The sequence below is a fragment of the Caloenas nicobarica genome, chromosome 1 (assembly GCF_036013445.1).
Source record: "Caloenas nicobarica isolate bCalNic1 chromosome 1, bCalNic1.hap1, whole genome shotgun sequence".
NCBI classification, from domain to species: Eukaryota; Metazoa; Chordata; class Aves; order Columbiformes; family Columbidae; genus Caloenas; species Caloenas nicobarica.
Genome location: NC_088245.1, coordinates 142018011 through 142040745, shown reverse-complemented (window position 1 = coordinate 142040745; position 22735 = coordinate 142018011). Strand labels below are relative to the sequence as shown.

At 39.4% G+C, this 22735-nt stretch overlaps 1 protein-coding gene across 1 annotated transcript in view; it reads right to left on the bottom strand.

The window, feature by feature from the left end:
* Nucleotides 1-22735, bottom strand: part of CFAP44 (cilia and flagella associated protein 44) — a 43583-nt gene that overhangs the window by 1480 nt on the left and 19368 nt on the right. Inside the window, exons 15-32 of the mRNA XM_065652092.1 lie at nt 21468-21620; nt 19441-19656; nt 18829-18974; nt 17664-17934; nt 15679-15734; nt 15082-15244; nt 14637-14767; nt 13461-13654; nt 12872-13034; nt 11752-11929; nt 7983-8486; nt 6481-6684; nt 5864-6059; nt 4777-4887; nt 3427-3557; nt 2188-2304; nt 1064-1265; nt 220-380 (exon numbers count right to left, since the gene is read on the bottom strand). Coding sequence (XP_065508164.1) covers nt 220-380; nt 1064-1265; nt 2188-2304; nt 3427-3557; nt 4777-4887; nt 5864-6059; nt 6481-6684; nt 7983-8486; nt 11752-11929; nt 12872-13034; nt 13461-13654; nt 14637-14767; nt 15082-15244; nt 15679-15734; nt 17664-17934; nt 18829-18974; nt 19441-19656; nt 21468-21620 — 3297 coding nt within the window. The remainder of the gene's footprint in view (nt 1-219; nt 381-1063; nt 1266-2187; nt 2305-3426; nt 3558-4776; nt 4888-5863; nt 6060-6480; nt 6685-7982; nt 8487-11751; nt 11930-12871; nt 13035-13460; nt 13655-14636; nt 14768-15081; nt 15245-15678; nt 15735-17663; nt 17935-18828; nt 18975-19440; nt 19657-21467; nt 21621-22735) is intronic.

The window sequence follows — 22735 nt, the reverse complement described above, 5'->3', positions numbered from 1 at the left end:
AAGATGTATTTGAGGAAAAATCATTAGTTAGCTCCATGAGAGAACAGGATGTGCATCAGTAACTGGAGCAGGGGTAGGAAATGGGAGTTGGACATTATTAATCACATATTTAAAAAAAAAGTTCACAAAATATTTTAGCGTAACTATTCAGCCCCAGGGAAACGAAGCCTTAACAGATCATCAGAACACATATGACTTCTTTCTTTTCCTGCTCCTTACCTCCCACTCTTTCAGCTCCTGGGACTGCATGTATTCTTTCTCCATTATTTCCACTTCCAACTCTTCCACACGTATGTTAACAGTGTGTGCCTGAACTGCTTCAAAGTCAACCATCCGGCCAAACTTCTTCATCATCAGATGATTGCACTTTTCTTCTAGTTCTAACAGAAGAGGCATGGCACAAAGGGCAGCACTGTCTTTCACTGGTTAATAAGAATTTCTGCCTTACCCTCAGCTTTTTGTCTGAGCTCTTTGGTATTTGCTCTGTAATAAATAATTCACACAAAACCACACAGAGCTCACAACTGCATATTGCCATTTGTCCTTGCCCATGCCCATGTCTGTGTGGTCACTAAGCCACACTCTAAGCCAGTCCTAGTATGCCACTCCCACACCAGGCTATATAGGGCCTCCACGGGTTTGGTGGTGCTAGACACATCTTTGGGTTTGGTCCTTGGGAAAGTGTTTCGAATAAAGCCTGTTTCATTCTTCTTATGTTACACAGAGAAGGAAATTGCCAAAAAAAGCTTATGTAGTTTTGGGAAAAGTACTTTTTCCCTAGCAGTTCTGGTTTACAGCCAGAAAAAGCGATTGTGTGTCCTGACTTCCAGTGTCTCATGTCCATCAACTCTCCTTATACTAAGTTCCCAAATTATTTCACACAGCCTAATGACTTTGCAGTGCTGGAAAACTACCAGTACTTCATCCAAACAGTCCACTCGATCTGCTATTTCTGTTTTATTTTCTACAGTACCCAGCTGTGACAGCTGGGTGAGTGTAAAGACAGCAAAGGAGACAGAATAAGCACTAGTATACTGTGTTGTTCAGAGCCTTTGTTACTCACGTCGAATTTTTATCTTCATCTCCTTTTTGTCCTGGATAAGCTGCTTATGTTGCTCCTGGGCCTTCTTATAGGTCTCTCTTTGCATTATCTTTTCCTTACGTAGTTCCACAATTCTCTTCTGCAGATATTCTAAGGACTGGTTGGTAAATACCAAAGCCTGGGAGAAGTCACTGGGCATCTCCCCGTTAACCAAATACTCCACCTGTGAGAAACAGCCAAAAGCAAGGCTCGCTTTACTTATTATGGGTGCTGGTCCTCTCTCTGGAAAACAAATGTGTGAGCCTTAGAGGACTAAGGAGCAAGGTAACGGTAAGCATAGGCACAACTATGGCATTTTGGGCCAGGGAGTCACTATCACTCAGCAAAGCTCAAAGACTACTTAAAGCTGTGAAGACTCCCTATGTGTGAAGCTGTCTACACTTCTATAGCACCCGGGCCAAAGGTGCTTTTGAATGATCGAGGAGCTGCAGGATCGCATAGTCTGACCTTAGACTCTTCTGTCTTTGTTACCAATCTTTACGTGAAGGGAGAGAGAACAAATGGAGAGAGCTAGGTGGGCCTCAGGGGTATGTTAGCCAGAGCAGGCAGAGGCCTATCTTCTCTCTCTGAGGACAAGATTCAGCCCAGAGGAAATAACAGTATTGTCTTGAGTTTTCATTTTCTACTTATCAACCCTGTGCTAGCAGCTGTGTAGATGGATGCAGTGCATCCAATCCAGCATTCTTGAATTGGGCAAAACTCACATCAGTTTCAATAGTTTATTGGCTTTTTTTTTGTCCCACTTTTTTTTGTTTGTTTTTTAGGTTTGGTTGATTGTTTTTCTTTCCATAAGAATATCAGTAGGTATGGGCCTGAAGATAATCCCATGCCAAACCTATAAAACAGCTGAAGACTATGCAGATTTGAGCAATGGACTGACCTGCCTGTCCTTACCTCTTTTCTGTCAGTATAAGAGAAGGAAAAAAAAAATCTAGAGGAAATAGCAGCATAGAGTTCAATTAATGGCACTTCACTCCCAGGAGACTATGTGAGTCAGGAACTAAGGGCCCCAGAGAACAGTAACACCATTGTTTAGATGTACATAGGCCATTCTGCACCTGCAGATGCACAACATCTTGAATTACCTGATGGAGTTTCAAAGGCACAACTACATATAGCTCATTCAGTCTCTGCTGTTTTTCCCACTGAAAGGTGTCCAGTTCCCTCTTTGCGGTGTCCAGACTGGTTTCGCCTGCTTTCATCTGCAGAAAGACAAATCGTGGACAAAAAAAAATCCTGTTGTATTCAAATACATAAAGCAGCAAGGTTCTGTGTTAAGAGTTCCTGATCCAAAGGGAAAGTAGTATAGAAAAAAATGCCTTTTTTGAAACATACTATGATAGATGAGATTCACAGGCAAACACAAGGGTCATCATATTCAAGCAAGATTCTGTCCTGAATACCTCTGTGCACATGTACACTCATAAATGTCTCCTTAGCAGAGAAACCCTGTACGTATCAAGAGACAGCTGCTTTGTTTAGTGTCTAAAACACTTCTAGATCTACAGAGCTTGCAAGATATTTTTTATTGTGTTATGCCTGGAAATGCTTATTGATTCTGCATGAGAAAGAAACAATTCAGACCCAAATGTCGGACCCCAGGGTGAATATGTGGCAGCTGGCACTTAGGAAAGCCTTTAAAAACTGAACAAAAAATGTTGTAAGTTAAGCATATTTGATGGAACATTTTTGAGACACAATAAAAGCAAGACTTGCATAATGTTATTTTGGCAGAACTCTCTATCCCGGATAACCCTTCAAATTAAGATATTTTTGAATTAATAAAAATCAAATGTCTTGATGAATGCAGGAGCTCAAAAAAGCTAAAAGGAAAACTTGCACCAAGAGAGTTTATTCAGTGATTAGGATGACAAAGAGCAAAAGAAAATAACTAAAAGCAAAAGAAATAGATGGAAGAGCAGCATTTTTATGCATTTGTTTTAGGATAAGTACTCTTTAATCTCTCTGTCCCTGTACACATGCACAGAGGATAGGCCAGGCTACACCAGGTGTTTCATCGGAACCAGAGAATCCAGTTTCTGCTGCTGTGTGATGGTTAGACAGCTGGGAAGGATCTCGACCTAAAGCCTGGATCCAGCTTCATAGCAGCTAAGGTCAACCCACCTTGATTTACCCTTTTCAGGAGGACAGGTGACCCTTGGTGAGCTGCCTCCTGCCTCTGGGCTACCACAGATCTCTCTACCCAAACTGAGGCCTCTCAAGGGGTTGGGATTTGTTTTTAAGTCTTAGCCAAAATCACTAGCACAGCATTTGCATTGTACTAGAGCCAGCTGATGCTTGCTGAGAAGAAAACACTACAATACCTTTTTGGCAAAGGCATTATATTTCTTTCTGAGGTTAGCAGCAACTTTCTTCTCCTCTGTTAAAGCTTTCTCAATGTGTAACCGCTTCTGCCGGAGCTTGAGCGTGTTTCGGAAGAGTGCTTCATTGCAGTCTGAGAAGGAAAGAGTCAAAGAACAGCTTAGTTTCACTATGGCTCTACTAGAGTTACAGGCTTGAGCTAGTAGCTTCTCCCACTGCCCACATTGCCCTGTGTTCCCCCTAAGACCGTGCTCTTGGCTCCCTAGAGCTTTCTCACACATAAACCATATGGGCCACGTTCCTCCATGAGGGGGTGAATGTCTCGGATGGATCTTTTTTCTTTACATTCAGTCAAGACAGTTTGTTTCCAGAAGACTAAATGCAGCAAAGCCAATATTAAAGCCAAGTGCTCAAAAGTTAGCTTTTGTAAGTAATGCAGTCCCAGTAATTAATACATGTTACAGTATAATCTTCACTTATGTGAACTTGTAGCTGTTTATCCGTAGCATCCTTCACTATAAATGATGAACTTGCTGTAGGGATCATTTACAGCTCTATTTTTCTTCCCAACATTTCACTGAAAAAGGAGATGAACGAGGAGGTAATAAAAAATTCAATTTGTGGAAACGATGTTAAAATCCAACTTTTAAAATACGATAAGGTAAATTTTTGGTGAGTTCTAGGTGAAAATAAAGCAGCGTTGCTGCATAGTCGTTGACATATCACTGCAAGATTTTTTTAAAAGCCAACACCCTAAACTAGTTGAACTCATAGAGAAGAAAAGGGAAATTGCTTGCCTTTGCTGAGTGAGTGAACCAAGATGATTTTGCAAAGTAAAGCTTCTAACTTTGCAGGTACCCTTAAGAGAGCAGCCCAGCAACAGGCAATGGCTGCATAAAACCACAAGGTGGTAATAAAGAGCTTGATTTAACAGCATGGTGGGGTCCCTGCAGAATGTCGCTGAACAGGGATCCAGGAGGCCCTGCAGCAGCTTTCCAGAGAGCAGCTACAGCCTCGCTCCAGCTCGCTCCTGAGGGGACCCTTTCTCTCCAGAAAGCAGCTGTGACATGGTGAATGGTTCTTTACACAAAATAATTAATTCTTAGTGCTTAGCTAAGTTTTCTTTTTCCAAACTTTTTAATTAGGGTACCCTATACTAGCAGCAATTTCATTATCTTCACTGAGATTTCCTGGGGAGAAATGCTGCACTCAAGAGGGGTACACACATGCTGGCCCTTAATGGCATTAATATGCAGTGAATAATGAAAAATGCAGTGTTTTCTTTTTAAATACACAATATTGCCCCTAAAGCTAAACAACTAGTCAACCCAAGGAAATGATGGCTTAGGTACTCTTTGGGCAAACAGAATCATCAATGACTTCATCTTCAGATCCTGAATTTTCTCCATCAGCTCCCAAGCTGGACTCTTTATCATTCCCCTCTTCATCGTCGTCTTCTTCATCTGGAAGAAAAGGACAGTACTGCTGGTTTGCAGAACACTCCGAGGCCCACTAGCCGTGCATTATGCCAATGTGCTGGCGAACTCCATCCCAATAATCCATGAAAGATGATCTTGGTAATATGTCAACCCAGGCACCTTGTACCTACTGCATTGATCTAATAATTTCACAGAAAGAAAAAAAAGAAAAAAAAAAATGAGGGAGCAAGATCACCTAGTAGTGCCAAAGGCACATTTTTGGGACTTCCTTCAAAAATGTTTCCTCTCTTTATATGTGCTAGGAATTCAAACCTTGTGGGTTTACCATTCTATTCTACTACAGAGATTAGCCAACCTAGGAAAATAGGAAGGCACAAAACTGTCACAAAAGCATCACTGTTGTTTGCACTTTTTGCTGATCCTGTCCCACTTGAAATCAAAACCCAAGTCAGAGAGAGCACAAGTATTTTAGCTCTGTAAGACTGCCTAGTCTTAACAGTTGAAAACTGAGTCACAAAGATAAATGAAATCCTTTCATAATATGTTTAGTCTTGTGACCATTAGACAATTGCTGATTAGGTCTGCGATCTCTCATTAGTCAATGGACAGATTAAAGGAGAATGTCATGAACGTGGCAGACTAATCACTTATCTATAGCTCCCATTGGTACAGCATAGGAAGTACCTATTTAAAGCTTTGCCTATTCTTCATACTAATTATCAGTCCTCAATATTGACTTACAGGAAGTAAATTGCAGGACCTGTCATCAGACCAAATGTAATCACTTTAGAGACTGAATTACATCATTGTTTTCATTCAAGATGGCTGCCACAGAACATGGGCTGGTATACAAGCAAATCTGGGTAGGGTTGATCTATTTTTTTTGACTGAGTTCAGTGTTGCATGTACCTAGGGCTCCAGCTAGATTGAGAGACATTTACTGGACCACATGCACATATGTGTAATAAATCCATAAACCAAAAATAACAGTATCTCCAACCTGCTTCTCTTTCCACTTCTTTTTTTTCCATGCGCTCCATTTTCTTCTTCAGAACCTTGGTCAGAAAACTGGCAAACTCATTGTTTTCTCCAAGGGATGCTTGGAAGTTGGCATAAAGAGCTTTCTCACATTCCTGAAGCTTCACAATCTCACACTTTCTTTCCTCCAGCTGTGCAAGGTAGCTGTTATATTTTGGCTAAACAAACAAAAAACCTACTTCAGTTAAAAGGTACAACCCACATCTGTGTACATATGATGTATCTGTGAAGATCTGGAAATGTAACGCTTGTCTTTCTCTCTTTAGATCTGTGCTTCAATCAAGCAAAACCTAGAAGCATGTTCTTAAATTTAAGTGTATGATTTGTCACTTATTCAACATCATGAAGTACCTATTAAAATACAACTGTTAAGATTACGAAAAGATTAACTACTGGAAGCTAAAAGTGGCCATCCTAGGTTAATCATCAAGACTTTCTTGTTTTTTAAAATTTAGCACTAGGCACTGGATCAGTGCTAAAATGAAGCAAAAAGATGCCATTATTTACTTTGTGGCTTGCTTTTGTTTCAGGCCATGCATTACTGGTACTGGTAAATCCAGAGACACATGGCTTACTTACTTTCATGGCCTCCACCTCACAGGTGAGGGTGTTAACACGCTCCTGGAGAAGGTACTCATGTTTCTCAAGGTCCCTCAGGATAAGCAGCTCTTCATACCATGTGATGTAGCGCAGGTCAGCACTTTTCATCTGCACATCCAGCTTCAGTTTCTTGTGCCGCAGAAAGCGAAGTTCAGCATCAAAGTTGATCACCAGTGCATTGACCTGGAGCATATGAGTGTCAAGCGAGAAACAGGGAAAATATTAGGAGTAGAGCTAAACTTGTGAAGTTAGAGAAAGGAGCAGAGGGGAAAAATTCCCTCTGCCAAATCAACAATCCGCTCATGCTGTTTACTATGATTTACTGAAGCACTTGGAAAGACAAAGTTAAGCCCAAGTGTGTCTCTGTTCTCAGCACAACAGTAGGAGAATTCACTGCATCCTGCTCCACCCCAGAAATATTTTACTCTTCAGAGAATGTAATACCTGCCAGCTCTTCACTTAGACATTTACAGTTAAATCAGTACTAGCAGCTGCCAACATTAACTTATATAGATACGTGATGGTCACAGCAGCATTTGGATATTCTCTCAAAAACTTCACAAACATGAACACAAGGGTGTCTGTGTTGGGGTAGACCAAAGAGTCAATGGCCAATAGCAGAAGTTAGACAAAAGGTGGTAAGAAACAGAGCACACAAGTGAACAGTGGTACACCTCGGGCATGCTCTTCTCTGTATCCTCCTAAACTCTGACTTAAAGACACTCTGAGCTTGAAGCAGTATGTTTTGTGTTCAACAGCTTTGAATGGATTTTTCTTTCAGACTTTATCAAATTGTAGCTTCCCTCACATCCTAACACTGAGTTCCAAAGCTTAGTTATTGTTAGATAGGAAAACTATTTCCATGTGCATGTTTCAAGCTTTCCACATGACCGTTTCATTTGATATCTTTCCTCCTTTTAAGAGATGATTCCTGCTCTCCTTTTTTTATACTATTCATAATTTTATCACCTCTGCTACACCTCTTTCAGTTGCCCCTCTTCCAGGCCAAAGATGTTTTATCCGTTTAGATGTCCCTTTTAAAGAAGTTTTTCTATGACTAAGCATTTTGGTTACTCTCTTTTGTACCTTTTCTAATTCTACAAAATCATTTTTGAAACCAAAGGGTCAGGACTACAGTTATCTAAGAGCTGAAAACATCATGAATCTACAGACTTGTAATGATGCTCCTTTTTTTCCTCTTCATCACTCTTGAAGTAATTTCTAAAATTTTACTTGCCTTTTTTGGCCACTACGATCATAGTTTCACAGAACAATCAATAAGAAATCTAAGATCTGTTTTCCAAGTGATAACAGTCAGCACACAGTTCACAGTTAGGGATTGATACTGATTTACACTGTAAATTTGCACCTGAACTTCGGAAAGCAAGAGTAGCTGCAATCCTGAGACAGGAGGGGTTTTGGTTTTATTTCTGATGCTGTGGGATTGTTCAATCTGACAAAGGTAACTTTTGACTTCCTACCTTTTTAATCAAGGTCTCCTGCAAGTATAGATTTTTTATCTTCTCCCTCTTTAAAATTTCCAGTTCCATTTCCGTTGGCTCTGCCTTCTCAGTCTCAAGAACCTTTCGCTCCTCTATGACCATAGATGATGCACTTTTCATTGGGTGTGCACCCTCAGCCTGTACCATGGTGTCACTCTCTTTAATGGAAGGAGATCGAAGAACCTCATGCTCCAACGCACCAGAAGAGGGAAACCCTTCCGATTTTTTCTGGAGCTTTGCCTTGGCCTCCTGCTCCTCTTTGAACCTCAGCAGGATGTCACTGTCATACTCAAATCTTTTTTCAGGAACCTCATCTGGGAGTAACTGAGGGATCAGGGGAAGAGGGAGACGTTCTGATAAATCCAAGGCTGCCTGTATGGATTTCAATTCTTGCACTAAACACTTGATTTCCTCAATAACAGAAACCTTGAGATCCCGCAAAGACATGATCTCTTTGTTCATATTCACTTTCTTCTTATGCATCTGCAAAGGAAAAACATCTTTAGTAGGATTCCCCAGGGTTGCTTACATAGTATGTAGTCTTTCCCAACACAAGTAATGGTTAAGGAGCTTGTCATACTGACTTTCCTTCTTTCCATACTAGCTTTCTTTTCCATACCATCACCACACATTAGCATTTTTAAACAGCTGTCTTTCAGTGTGTGGTTTTAAAATCTTTGGAACCACCTCTCTTCCTCTCCTTCACAGAAAATAGCAAAGGCGTAAGACAGGAAACAAAGCTTCCCCATTCTCTCAGTTCCTGATTTGACTGTGAGTTTCCTAACATGACATGTTGAAGCAGCACAGAAAGCAGACAGAGGCTGTGAAAATAACCTGTGGGTTTTGGAGGATTTGTCACTTGGGCTGTCTTTCATTAAACACAGAAAGTATCTCAGCTTTGATATATGTCTTTTTTTTTCAGGTATATAGTACAAAAAATACACAAACAAAAATAAAATGAGATTTCTTTTAGTATTTTTTAAAACAAGACTCCAACCCTAAGACAAAAGAAACATACCTGAGAGGACATTTACTGAACACTCTACCAAATGCACAGCTCTACAGAAATCTAGACTTTGACATAGTCATTGAAACAAAGCCATTATCTCACATAACCTCAAAGATACTGAAGCAGTCTCCATAAATGTAGGTTCTGGAAGGCAGATTAGATTCTTGTCTTTTGTATATGATGATGAAGCTGAAATCACAGCTACTGTAGGTCGTTAGAAGTTCTGAATTTTCAAAGTATAGCCAATAGCAATATTAAAAGCAAGAAAGTAACATTTTGCTAGATGCTTTTGGATTTCATAAAAGCCACTAGATGTCCAAGACAAATTCTCTCCAGGCCTTCCGGCAATCCAGAGTCCCGAAGTCAACTCAGAAAACTTTGGCATCAGCTGAAAATTTTTTCTCCAACTCAAGATGAATATCCACTAATCTGAAAAGTGACACTTAGATCAGATGTCAGAGATGGGAATTAAACAGCCAGGTGCAGCAAAACTGATCTGTAACAACTTGTTTGCATCTTGCTTGGCCTGTAGGCAGACCTCAGTAATAATCTATATTCAGAATTCAGTAATAATAATTCTGTTCAACATCATTAGTTATCTGGATGATGGAGCAAAATGCACCCTCAGCGAGTCTGCTGATAATGCAAAACTGGGAGGACTGGCAGATACACCAGAGGGTTGTACTGCTATCCAGAGGAGGAGGCTGGAGAGATGGGCTGACAGCAAACCTCATGAAGTTCAACAAGTGGAAGTGCAAAGTCCTGCATCTGGGGAAGTACAACCCCATGCACTGGTACATGCTGGGGGCTGACCAGCTGCAAAGCAATTTTGCAGAAAAGAACCTGGGGGTCTTAGCAGACACCAAGTGGGCCAGGAGCCAGCAACGTGCCGTTGCGGCAAAGAGGGCTAAGATCATCCTGGACTGCATTAGGGAGTGTTGCCACAGGTCGAGAGAGATGGTCGCTCCTCGGCAGTGGCAAGATCACATCTGGAGTGCTGTGTCCACTTCTGGGCTCTCCAGTAAAAGAGATGGCGCTACTGGAGACAGTCCAGTGAAGGGGAACTAAGATTATTAGGGGACTGGAGCATCTCTTATATGAATAAAGGCCTGTGACTGTTCAGCCTGGAGAAGAGCGGGCTCAGGTGAGGATCTCATCAATGTATATAAATACCTGAAGGGAAGGTGCAAAGAGGATGGACCCAGGCTCTTCTCAGTGGTGCCCAGTGACTAGAAAGAGGAGACAGGCACAAACTGAAACACAGGAGGTTCCCTATGAACATCAAGAAACTTTTCTGCTGCGAGGATGCTGAGCACTGGCATAGGTTGCCCAGTAAGGTTGTGCGGTCTCCATCCTTGGAGATATTAAAAAGCCATCCAGACATGGAACTGGGCAGCCTGATCTAGATGGCCCTCCTTGAGCAGAGGGTTTGGACTAGATTACCATCAGAAGTGTCTTCCAACTTCAATCATTCTGTGATAAAGAGGGGCGGTATTAATTTACTTACATGAAGTAATAATCGAATGTGATCTAACATTAATATGTTTGGCAGAAACTTCTCTGATCATTATAAAAGCAAACAAGCCTATACACCAGCCACCTGAAGTAACTGGAATTCTTCATCTGCATAAAGCTGTAATTTAAAACAAGAATTATTCCCTCTGTTTGTATTGGCTTGTCCTACAGAGTTAGGTTAATCACTGGGTATATGGTAACATCAGCACTAAAGCGAAGTACTGGGGTCCAAGCATGAGATTAAAATGATCCAACAAATCCCCTGAGACTGTAGCATTGCTTCTGTAATGCTTAGACGTTGCTATCAAAGCGACTCAGCCTAGAGGATGCCTAAGATTAGCCAACTGGTTAATGAGGATAAGACTAGAGAAGATTCAGGGACACTGAGAATATAATTTACACATTGCCAGACAAAGATAAACCATGCAGTGAAGAGGCTTCTCTGTCAGTAAGTGGAGCAAGAAATAAGCGTACCAAAAAGCAGCTGGACAGTACCTATTTCAAGAGATATTTCTTCTTTGTTCTTTCAGCTAAAAAAATGTGTCAATCTTTTGCAGTCCAGCCAAATAAAATGAAAACCAGTTTCTATTAGAAGAAGGATGGGGGGAAAGAAGTCACAAGGAAAGCAACAAAGATACTACACAACATTTGACCTTCTTGTGCCTTTGTGGTTCAAAGATGTGTAGTAGCTATAGGAGTCTTATCACAGAAAGGTGGCTCCAAAAAACCTGATTTCTCAGGAAGACTCCAAAGCTTAGTAACCAGAAGCAGTGATTGCCAAAGTGCAAATATGGAGAGGCCACACTAGAAACACCTGTCCTTGCTCACATCTCTATTTTTGTAGGGGTTTTTCGTGGCAGGGCTTATTTAGTTCAGTGTTTTAAGGAAAGAACACCAGTTACTAGATGGTAAGACTTTCTGATGAATTCAAAAAGACAGGTGTTCCTGCTGAAGTACTAGAAAAGGTAAGTTCTCTTTCTTGTTTAAAAAGAGGCAGGTCAGAGTAATCCTGGATTCATTCAGGTCTGAGTTTGGTGAAGCACTAACAGTTCACAAGAGAAAGGCTGATTTGTAACTAAAGCTGACTGAAGATGGTCTGTCCTTCAAGGCCTCTTCCCACATCTACTTTGATTTCCTTTCAAAAAAATTCTTCAGTGACTAATACGCTATCCTCTGTCTCCCAAAAGTGTGGAAATATACACATCTATAAATCAGTTTACATACCAGTTCTTCCAGAGATGCAAGCTGTGTCACTCTCTTCTCAGTGGTCATACGCTTGTGTTCAGGTTCTCTGTAGTTAGCGGCAGTCTTCAGATTATAATATCCCATATTTTCCCGTGCTTCTCTGATTTCCTCAACATCCTTGGGATTCTCATAGTCATCACTAGGTTTGCTCTTGTATCTGGTAGGTACAAAACAAAGCTGAACTTCAAGACAGAAGCATACAGATGAACAAACAGGGTCATTTCATTCCTTTCAATTTCTGCAGCAAGGCTCAGGAGGTAAGCTAGGCATCAAGAATCACACACCTCTTTCAGAAACCAATGACCACTTTGAGAAGAATATCCTTGCACATCTGAATGAAAACCTCAGATTAATTTTTTTCCCAAAACCTCTTACAACATAGCTCTGCCATGGGACAAGTTAAACCTCTGCACTTGAACTGAGTTCTGGGTTTAGTAAGTACATGCTGCTCTCATTCTTCAGGAGCTGTGTGTCAATGCTCCACCAGCCCACAGTACAGAATACCTGATCCTAGTCTATACTGTTAAACACTTAGTAACCTTAAAAAACCTTGTACTCTGACTTAACATTGGGCCCATTCCCCATCATTCATCTCTTCATGAAGAATTTCTGTATTTCCACGAGCATTCAAAGATGTCTTGTCCCTCTTTCTTGCCTCTGAAGATAAAGACCAGCATGGAGTGTGAAGGTACATCACAAACGCTCATGTAATGGCCGTGATGTTAGCACAACTGACCCAACCTAGCTGTTACAGCAGCTGCTCTATGTGGTGTTGGTAGGGTTAACTGAGAGATGACTGTAAGTGTCTAGGTGTCCCTCAGTCATGATTTGATTTAGACACGTTTTCACTCCCTATCTGAAGATGCAGCTACCTAGCCAAATCCAAGTTTAATATTTTAGAAGAACCATAGAAACCAACTGAAAGATTTTAATGCTTTCTTGAGACTCAGAGATACATGAAAACTCATCTATTTTAATTACAACCATTAAGAATATAAAAAACTAGGCAGAGAGATTGTAGTAACAAGTGACAGCTAAATAGCATTACGTGACCTTAGACAAGAAGCAGAACTAAAAGGACACAGAGTCCAAGACTCACAATTCATCCCACTCTGCCTTTCTCTTCATGATCTTAGCTTTCACCTTGTCAGATTTCTCAACAATTCTTCTGATTTGCTCACGTTTGCTTTCTACATAGCGTGTGGTCGGCTTTCGGATCTCTGTCTTCGGCTTTTCAGCCTCACCCTTGAAAACTGTAGCATCTGGATCAAAAAATAACCATGTGAAGATGTAAATACCATGCAGCACAGCTCAGTCCCAATTACTGGAAACAACCTGGGATGGCTCCTGTAGAGCCAGTATCAATCAACATAGTTCCACTGCAGTGGATGTTCTGAACGTATTCAGGTTCTTTGACTTGACTCTTGGACAAATTCTACCCACAGGGTTGACAGACAGTTGCTGACATTGATCTAAACATGGAAAACTATGCACGTGTGTTACTACATATGTAGGTACTAAAAAACCCCATACCACAGTTATATTTCTTTGCCTGTACCTAAAGAAATTATTATTTCTTTAAGAAATAATAATTTCTTTAGCTTGGACCCAGGAAAACAAACTGAGATGAAAGACAGGAACCATATTACTGAAAAGATTGAAATAATCATCATTAGCCCTATGCGTACACTTTGTCTCTCTAACGATCTTCTTTTCTTCTGCTTGTCTCCATCCCTTTTTAAGTACTGTCCTCTTCCATGATGGACGTTCCATATCTTGGTAGTATTTGTCAGACATTGCTAGAAGTCTGTAGGTGGAAATTTGATGACTGCTTTGAATAGCATGAACAACAACAGTGTCAAATTCCAATGAGTCCCGAAACCTAAAAAGCCAAAGAAAAAACTGTCGTGTCAGTAGGCATGACCTACCATTTTTCCTTGACCAAAAGGACATGAATAACATAGTTTACTTATTGCACATACAATCATTACATGCAAATTCACAAGTTAGTAAAGTAATAGCATGATGGCATCTGACACTATCTATTGACTGTTATCCAATCTAGGAATGGAGATGCTCAAGAATAAACATAATGACACCTCTCTCAGTATTGAAACTTACACCATATTCTTCATGAGAATATCTTCCATCTTCCATTAAGGACTGATTAAAATATGTTCATTAAAGTCTTTTTCCCAGTGACACACTGTATGCCTAAGGTGGTTTTGTTATTATGTATTATTTTGATTGTGTATTTATTTTTAGGAATTAATCTTTTGCTACATACTTAGTTTTTAGAAAACCAACCCAAAATGCACCTCGTGCTCAAACTCGTGTTGTTGAGAAAGTTCGTAAGTTCATTTCATACCTTTAAACTGTATAGGGAACATTGTGTTAGCAATGACACTAACATATCTGACGAACATGCAACAGAGGTTCATTTCATAAGTTGCTCTTCAAAGTTCCAATAAGAGCTCTCAGTTCTTACTGAACCTACTGGCAAAAAGCCAAGCATACTTAGTCTCAAAAAAACCCCAAGTTTCCTCCATATAGAAGTGAATCAGAATGACGTTACTTCTTTGATTTGCATATTTGAATTTTTACCAAAGATTCAAAAGAAGTACACCTAAACATCAATATATACTCTTGTGTATGTTCCCAGTAAAATAAGAACAGAATCATAACAGAAGAAATACTGATTATATGAGAGGAAAAAACAAAATAAAACAAACAAACAAAAACCACAAACAAACAAACAAAAAACCCACCCAACCACATTCTTCTTCTTTGTGGGATGTATAACTTCGTAAACAATAAGGCACATGCAAGGTCAGATGGAAAAGTAGCAGAAAAGTGGTACTTACTGATTCCGTAGTTTCTGCAGTCCAATCGAGTATTTTTCATGCTCCCAAGCCAGCTCTTTTTGCACTAACTGGATTTTCTGTGCTGTCTGCCTATCCAGCTCCTCAAAAAACCTATGGTCTATCTCATACTGCTGCAGAAAGACAGAAAACCCAGCATCACATTATCTTGGCTACTAGATTTTGATGATAATTATTTTTGCCTAGGTGCCAGAGTTCCATGCACATCTACACAATTCTTTATTTCAGCAGCTATTCAGATCTCCACAGAGAACCACATTTTTCTCACATGCTTCTTAAATTGCATAAATAATCAGCTGTGACTCAGAAGTCCCAGAACTACCTTGATCCACTGGGTTGGACATCTTTGGCCTCAACATGCCAAGTAGCAACATTTTAGAAAAAGGTGCCTCTAAAGGTAAATGATCCTTATAAAAAACAGATGTACCTCTCTGTGCAGCTGCATGTGCTTGGGCAACTCCTGATTCTTTTGAAGAAGAAGAAGAAACTTTTGCCTCAGTGAGATTAACTCCTCTCTTTTCTTTCTTTTTTTTTCTTCAGCTTCCTTCATTATCCGTTCACGCTCCTGTTTCTGTTTGACTTCCTCAATGCTGAAAATACACGAAAAAGGAAATGGTATTATCTCAATGGAAGAGAGGAAAGGTTACAGTTTACATAAACTTTTATTAATAGATTACCTTGACAGCCTCAAACTCTCAGTGAACTCAATGGCTCTGAACATAACTTAGAAATATTCTCTATTTGTACAATCCTATTATCGTGGGGTTTTGACCTTGACCTTATGTTGTCTCTGTAGTTGGATGTTAGCTAAGTCTCAGAGTACCATATTTGAGTTACTACCACAGAAAAGTAGATGAAATGGAGGGAAAGGCTGAAAAAAGTTTGTGTGTAACAAGGAAATCACCCAAATTCAGGGTGATCAACTTCTCCCTGCTCTTAGGAGGCAAAAAGAAATATGTGGTCTGAAGAAAAGAGCTACCAACACTTGAAAAATCTCTCTCATCTTTATCCAAGCATGTCTTACTTGTCGGCATTGGGATCCTCAATGTCCTCAGCAGCCTTTTCCTTCTCAAGACCACTCTGGAATAAAAATATTGTCTTGCCTTTAAACAAGCAATAGTAGTTTCAACCGACAATATAGCTTTTACGAACATTAGGACATAGCTCCCATTGCCTCTCACAAAACCAAAAGAAACCTTCATAATCAATATTGCTATACAGGCCCTAAATACCAGGCTTTAATGTTTCAAGAAAAAAAAAAAAAGGCAATTAAGTTGGTTTACAGAGAACACAAATCCTATATCCTCCCAATCAACATTAACCATTACATCACTGCTTGTCCTAATTTCATTCTGTCCCAAATCCAATTCTCTTGTCTCCTCTCACTGCCAGGTTGACAAGAGACAACATATCCTGGGCTAATTCCAAGTCACATGTGTAATTCATCTGGTTTGCTTCTGCTGACTGCATAATGGGTTCACAATTATTAGCTGTGAAATCACTGATGGATGGACACTGCAGTCACACAGGCCTCATTTCCCTAGGCGGTCATGCTCTAAAAAAAGAGGGGGGCCTATCACCTTACAGGGAATACAGTCGTACTAAATTGATCTGTAATTTAACTCAATTAGTTTCAGAGGATTTGTATTTGATTCTCTAAGAATCCCATTAAGTTTAATGAAGATGGAATTTTTAAAATCTTCCACATGACTTAAAACTAGAATAGATACTTAATGAAGATAGACTTTGATAAGGGAAAAACTCTATTAGGATGGTCATTAAGCAATGTTGCTAGCCTGAACAATAGAAATGAACCACAAAGATCTTTACATAGACCTACTTACATACTCAAAATTATAAAACTTTATATGTATACTTTATAATTGTACATTAATCACTACTTGTAATACTGGAGCTGGCAAGGCTCTGATATCACAGTTTCCAATCATTCACGTAGTTTAAGAAAATAATTTTGTGCCCGTTCTAAGTGGTATATATTCTTGTGATACTGGTAAAGAATTCCAACTAGTTGTGAACAATTTAACGAAATGACCAAAATCATAATTTCCTCCCCCTCTCCTGTCAAGCATCTTTCAAAATGTAGTTACCAACTAATATTAAAAATATTTAGAAGTTGAATTTGTTTTATATTAACACTTGCAAGATTTTTAAACTGTACTGAACATGTATCTACTCCAAAATTCATTGTGCATGATAGCACTTCTTTACTCAACAGGTCTCTCTGCTTCTTTGAAGTTACATTTGTTTCATTCAGGCACTCAAGAGATTTTTTAAATGTGTTTAATTTTGAACAATTCAATGAATTCTGAACATTTTTAGTGGGGGACTTGACACCTCTCTCTTCTTGTGTATTATCAGGAGAACTGTTATCCAGTTCCAGTGTCATCTGTTCAAACGTGCTAAAGGTGATGAGCTCTGCAGTGATTACAGGACACCTGTAAAATCTTTACTGCTAATGCTGTCCAAGAGTGAAAGAGCAACAGGATCAGCATCATTCTGTGCTCTTTTGCAATTTTTTTAAAAAGCCAACTTGTGAATTGTATATGAATGATACTAGATGCACTGAGAAACTACACATTTTACATTATCTAACATTATTTCTAGAATCCCCATCCAGAGCAGAATCATACTTTACTGGAATTAAATCCAAGATAGGTAATTAAGTATGACAAATCCTTGTGGTTCTTTCATTCTAGGAATGTGCATGATTACATCCTTGAGTGGGAAAAAAATAGTAGAATATTACATATGAACAATACATAATACGCTTATTTGGAGAAAGGCACAAAACATTCAGAAGGAAAAATGCAGTCACAGCACCTGTCTGTTAGGGAACATTTCACAAGAGCTCTTCTTCCAAATTGTTTGGGAAACCTCAGTTTTTGCTATGAAAGATCTATGATGCCCAATATTTGAACGGGATTTTGCCCACCTGCAGTAGTTTCATTGTAAATAGGCCTAATTCAGGGAAAGACGGTAGCGACTTACCCTAGGAGAGGGGATTTTGGCCTTTAGCTCCTTGTGAACGTCCTCTGGAGACAAGATGTTGAAAGCAAAAATGTTTCCATCTCCACCACAGGTAATCAGAAACCTATCATCGTAACTAGAACAGATCCCCTGGATCTGGCCATAATCATTATCATGTATATTGAAGGACCAGTATTCCTTCAGGGTATCCACTGAGAGCTCTTTTTCTTGGAGAGGATAAACACGCAGTGCCCCATTCTGCATCCCACAGAACATCAGTAGTCTGCTGGTGCTGTCAAATAAGCAACAAGAAACAGTAGTAACAAGCAACTTGTAACGAGTAAGGCCACAGCTCAAAATGTGATACTTCTTTAGAAGAGCTAATATCTGAATAAAGGTAGCCTTCGCAAGTTTATAAGATGGGAGTGAAGTATTTGAACCATTTAAAGTATGTGTGATACTACTACCAACTTTTTTCCAGCTAACTGGCTGTTCAGGAATGTTCCAGCACTTGCTGGGTATCATGGAACAAGTCTCAGCCCTGAGTTGTGCAGAGTAGCAAATACCAAGCTCAAACCCAGAAAAACAGCTTTTCCTCCCTGCTCTCCATCTGGTACACATGGCGGTGAATGCAGCCAGCTGTAGACTAAAGCCTGAACTAAATCTGCTTTTTTAGATGCAGATCATGCCTAGCCTTACGGGGAATCTGATTTGGGGAGTCTGAAAATAGTTTACCCTTTTCATTGTACAGTTCACAGAATGCCCTGTATTCTTTGCACAAGAGGGATGGACTGACCCCTTTATGTTCTCCTTGAGGGCTAACTGTGTCCTCTCTTTGCTAACTACCAAGAAGAACTGCTGTTCTGATGATCACAATTTGCAGAGACTTCTAATGGGTCTCCTGGAGATCTACTGTCTAGAATGTTTGAGTCCGAACCAGACTTAATTAGAAATCAGACATTTTCATATTTGAAGGGCTTTTAAAATTATTCTGTCAGACACAGTACCCAACTGCGTCCATTGGGAATTTTAAGTGAAACTCAGTGCCAGGAAAAACAGAGAGAGTTCCTGTATATCACAGCCAACCCACAACTAAAAGGGACAAAGCAGTGTACGCTCCTCCCTTCCAAGTTCAATTTCGTCATGCTTTATCATGAAAGCTAACTCTTACACTACAACATTTTACCAGAAGGAGATTCGGTGGATGGGATTGTTGTCTGTGCCCTCAATAGGAATCACTTCAAAGGGTTCATCTTGCCTGTTTTCAGGGTCTTCTTGGGGATCATTTGAGGAGAATTCACAATGATAGAGGAACCCTGAATCATATCCACCCTGAAGAGGAGAAGAACCGGAAAGAAATGGTAACAAAAGAACACTGAAGCAGCTGGCCAGGTAAATGCAATTTTCAGAATTATTCTTCCTTTATTAAGGATCTATTATAGGTTAGAAAATGTCACTTCCAAACATCTAGAGATCCTATTTACCCACAGAGAAAAATCTATTCTAATCACTGGCACTACAAGCCATTGTACCAATATGTTAAGATTCTATCTTCTGCTTGTGAGGGAACAGCTTATTCTTTGTGCCCATTCAGGCATCACCAAGAAGTGTACCTATTGGAAATTTACTGAACTATCTGAATTGGAGTGACACTACTGATTTATTTCACAATTATGAAGGGGATTCCATGTCCTAGAGATAACAGGTTTCAAATAATCAGTTTTCAAAGGCACCCAGATGTGAAGGGAAAGTTGCCACATCTTGCAATCTCATCAACATGAAATAAAAATTGATTTACCAAGGAAAGCCAAAATTTTCCTGGTGCTGAATAAAACCCACAGAGGATGGGACTGGGCTCCTCTGGTATGTAGAGAGGTGGTAATGGCTCTTCCTCAGGTTCCTCTTCAGGTTCTTCTATCTCCTTTCCCATTGCCTGCTGCTGCATTATCCATTCAAGCTTTGCTTTCTCCTTCTCCTGGTTTTTTTTCTCTCTCAGTGCAATCTCTTCTTCCAGCTATTACAACAAGAAGAGAAACATGGCGACATGAAACCACTCCATGCATTACTGACTAAAGGAGTCTCATAAATGAAATCCAAGGTGGTCCTGGCATTACATATACGGAGTATCCTTCAATTAAGCAGAGATCAAAGAGACTTCATGGGAGTCTCCAGTGGAAATGCCCTCATTTCCCTCCTCCAAAGTACTTTAACTCATGGTTCTTTGAAACAGAAACCATTCCGCATTAGAAGCAGACTTCAGCATTTCCTCAGAGATATTATTCCCAAAATTAACCACTATTAGCATACTAGTACTGCAGAATTCCTAAACCCTGTCCCCTGCCTGCCAAGGAAAAAGAAAGGCACTGGAAAACTGAACTCAGATTCCTGAGTTATAATGCAACATTGATGTAGAGTAAAAGAGAAGCTGTAATGGACTTTACTTCTTCTGAACAACGAAGGGAAGACATTTGTAGATTTAGAAAACCTTTAAAATCCCTTTTCCAATCAAGCCTATTTTATCATAAACGAGTATCAAAAATTCTCTAAACCAGGATCTTCCTAAGAAGATATTAGACAGCAAATCATAGAGAAAGGTCTGGAGAAGATCTCAAAAGGGCATTCTTTTGCCTGAAAGCAGAATCAACTAAACCTTACAAACTATTGGCTCAGGTTTGTCTGACCTACCCTTTAAAAATCTGCTATGGGGACTCTGCAGCCTATGCAAAATATTTCAGTGCTTCACCACCCTTACTGTTAGAAATCTTTCCTTACGTCTTACCTAAAACATCCTTGTTGCAAATTATTAATTATTGGTCTATTCCTAAAGGAAAAATATAGCAATTAATATTTTTGCTCTCTGTAGAATCTTTTTTTATTTTTAAAGATTTATAGTGTCTCCCAACAATATTCTTCTCTTTTGACAAAAAAAAAAAAAAAATCCACACACATTCTTTCAATCTTTCTTTACATATGTATGCTAGCTTTGTGATCATTCCTGTGGTTCTTCCTGTGAGAAAACCACCATGAAATCTTTCTCCTGAATGCTGACTTCCTCCTAATTTTAACAAGAAATGAGGCTTTGCCTGACATTCAGTAATGCACCACTCAGAAGACAGAAGCAGTTAATAGACAAAGCAGAGAAATCACAGGTTAAGAATAGAATCAGAGAGGCTGTCATATTGTGGCAGATGAACATGGGACTGAGAGTCTGCTCACTGGAGCTCTGCTCCTGAGCCTTGCTTTTTAATTTCACAAAATTAACAGTAGCCGAGAGCTGGCATAACTCATTTCCTTTGGCCCCAAATATCTTATAAAATGCTAGTTCTCATTCAAAAATAAATAATACGTCTTCTAAGTTGTTACAACATTTAAAAAAATCAGAAATACATAACTACTGAAAAAAAAGATCTTTCATGTTTTCCTCAAATTGGCCACATGGGTGTATTATGACTGTTCAAAGGGATTTCCTACAGGGCTAACATCAACCACAAGAAACATGCTTTTTCTGAAAATTACCAAAATGAAAATATTTGAAGAACTAACATGCTATACTACCTTTCCCTTTCACTAATGCTATCTTTTAAATCTAATCAAAACGCACATCATGCTTTCAGTGTGATGTAGGTTCTATTTGAATTTAAAAATCCCAATAACTTGTAATTTCAAATGCTGAAATTCAGACGCAAATGGATTCTACCTGGCCTTTCCCTTCAAGAAGCTTAGCAAAATTCCTATGATGCAATATAGGGACTAGAAACCTTTTTGGGTAGTTTTGTCCTCTGGCACGTGAAAAACATGAAGCTCCTCCACAGGAGAGTTGTTTACCTTGATTTGAGATTTAATACTATAGAAATGGAAGTACTGCACTGGCAGGTTTTTTATGTGATAGGTGGACGATGTATCGTGTTCCTCAGGGATAGGGGCAGGAACCTGGAGAACAAAGCCATTCTCACAAAGGATGAGCAACATGCTGTTCACCTGTACAAAAACAAAAAAATACAAGTACAGAGCAGATGTATACATGGAATTGAGAGAAGTGGGAAAAAGTTAGACAGAAGATCCGCAGGCACAAAGCCAAGCTCCAGCCAGGAAGCATTAACTCTAACTGTGCTCTTGTTTAAATGGACACTTTTAAATGGACGTCAGAAATCAGCAAGCTTATTTTATATTGTGTATCCAAAGCTAAGGAATTGAAGAAGTCCTTGCCATATTAAAAACAGATATTCTGACACTGTCTAGCTTGGAAGCAGCATGATGATATTTTGGGAGTTTGGTTAAATTAAAGGATCAATCTGACCCAAAAGTTAGGAGCTGAGGTTTTGTTTTGATAATTTCTTCAAAGTTTGTATGTTTTTATACTAATAAACCCCCTATATCCTCATGAGCGGGCTTGGAATCTTGCCAAATGCTGTTTAGCTTTGAGTTTGTTCTCTGCTGGTACCTGCCGACTCTTTAAAAATGCAAAGTTTGAAAGAATAGGCAAGGTAAAGGTAATAATTATTTAGTGGTTTGAGATTTTAAAAGGCAAATTTGTATTTAGTTTCAATTTTTCAAGTGATCTGGAGAATAGAGAGAGACTTATTTTATCTGACCCACCACTAAAAATGTGCAAAGGGACCATATTAGAGTTGCTATGGAAACCTTAATGAGAAATGGTATGGTCCTTACGTCTCTAAAACCTCAGCCTTACAAATATATTCATTAAATGGATAGTATTTATTGACCGAGGTATTTCTTTTAAAGAGAAAAAAAGTAGCATAACACTTGAATGTTTGTATTGTGTTTAGTAAGTGTTCGTATCTAGCAGTGGAGACCTGATACCAGTAGATAAAATTACTCAGAGGGAACTTAACATATCAAAGATGATGAGTGCTTTTTTAGTAAGTAGGAGTACCTTGTCCTCAAGGAAATAACTCAAAATGCAACTCTCAGATCAAGATCTGTCATTTCTGCAGTAAGATAAAGTTCATGCCAACAAGAGTTCTTTTGCCAACACAGTTTTTATCAGTTCACATGAATAAGCAATAATAGCTACACTGTGCCACTGTGCACTATCTTGCTGGCCACTTTGTCAGCATCTAAATATAACGAAC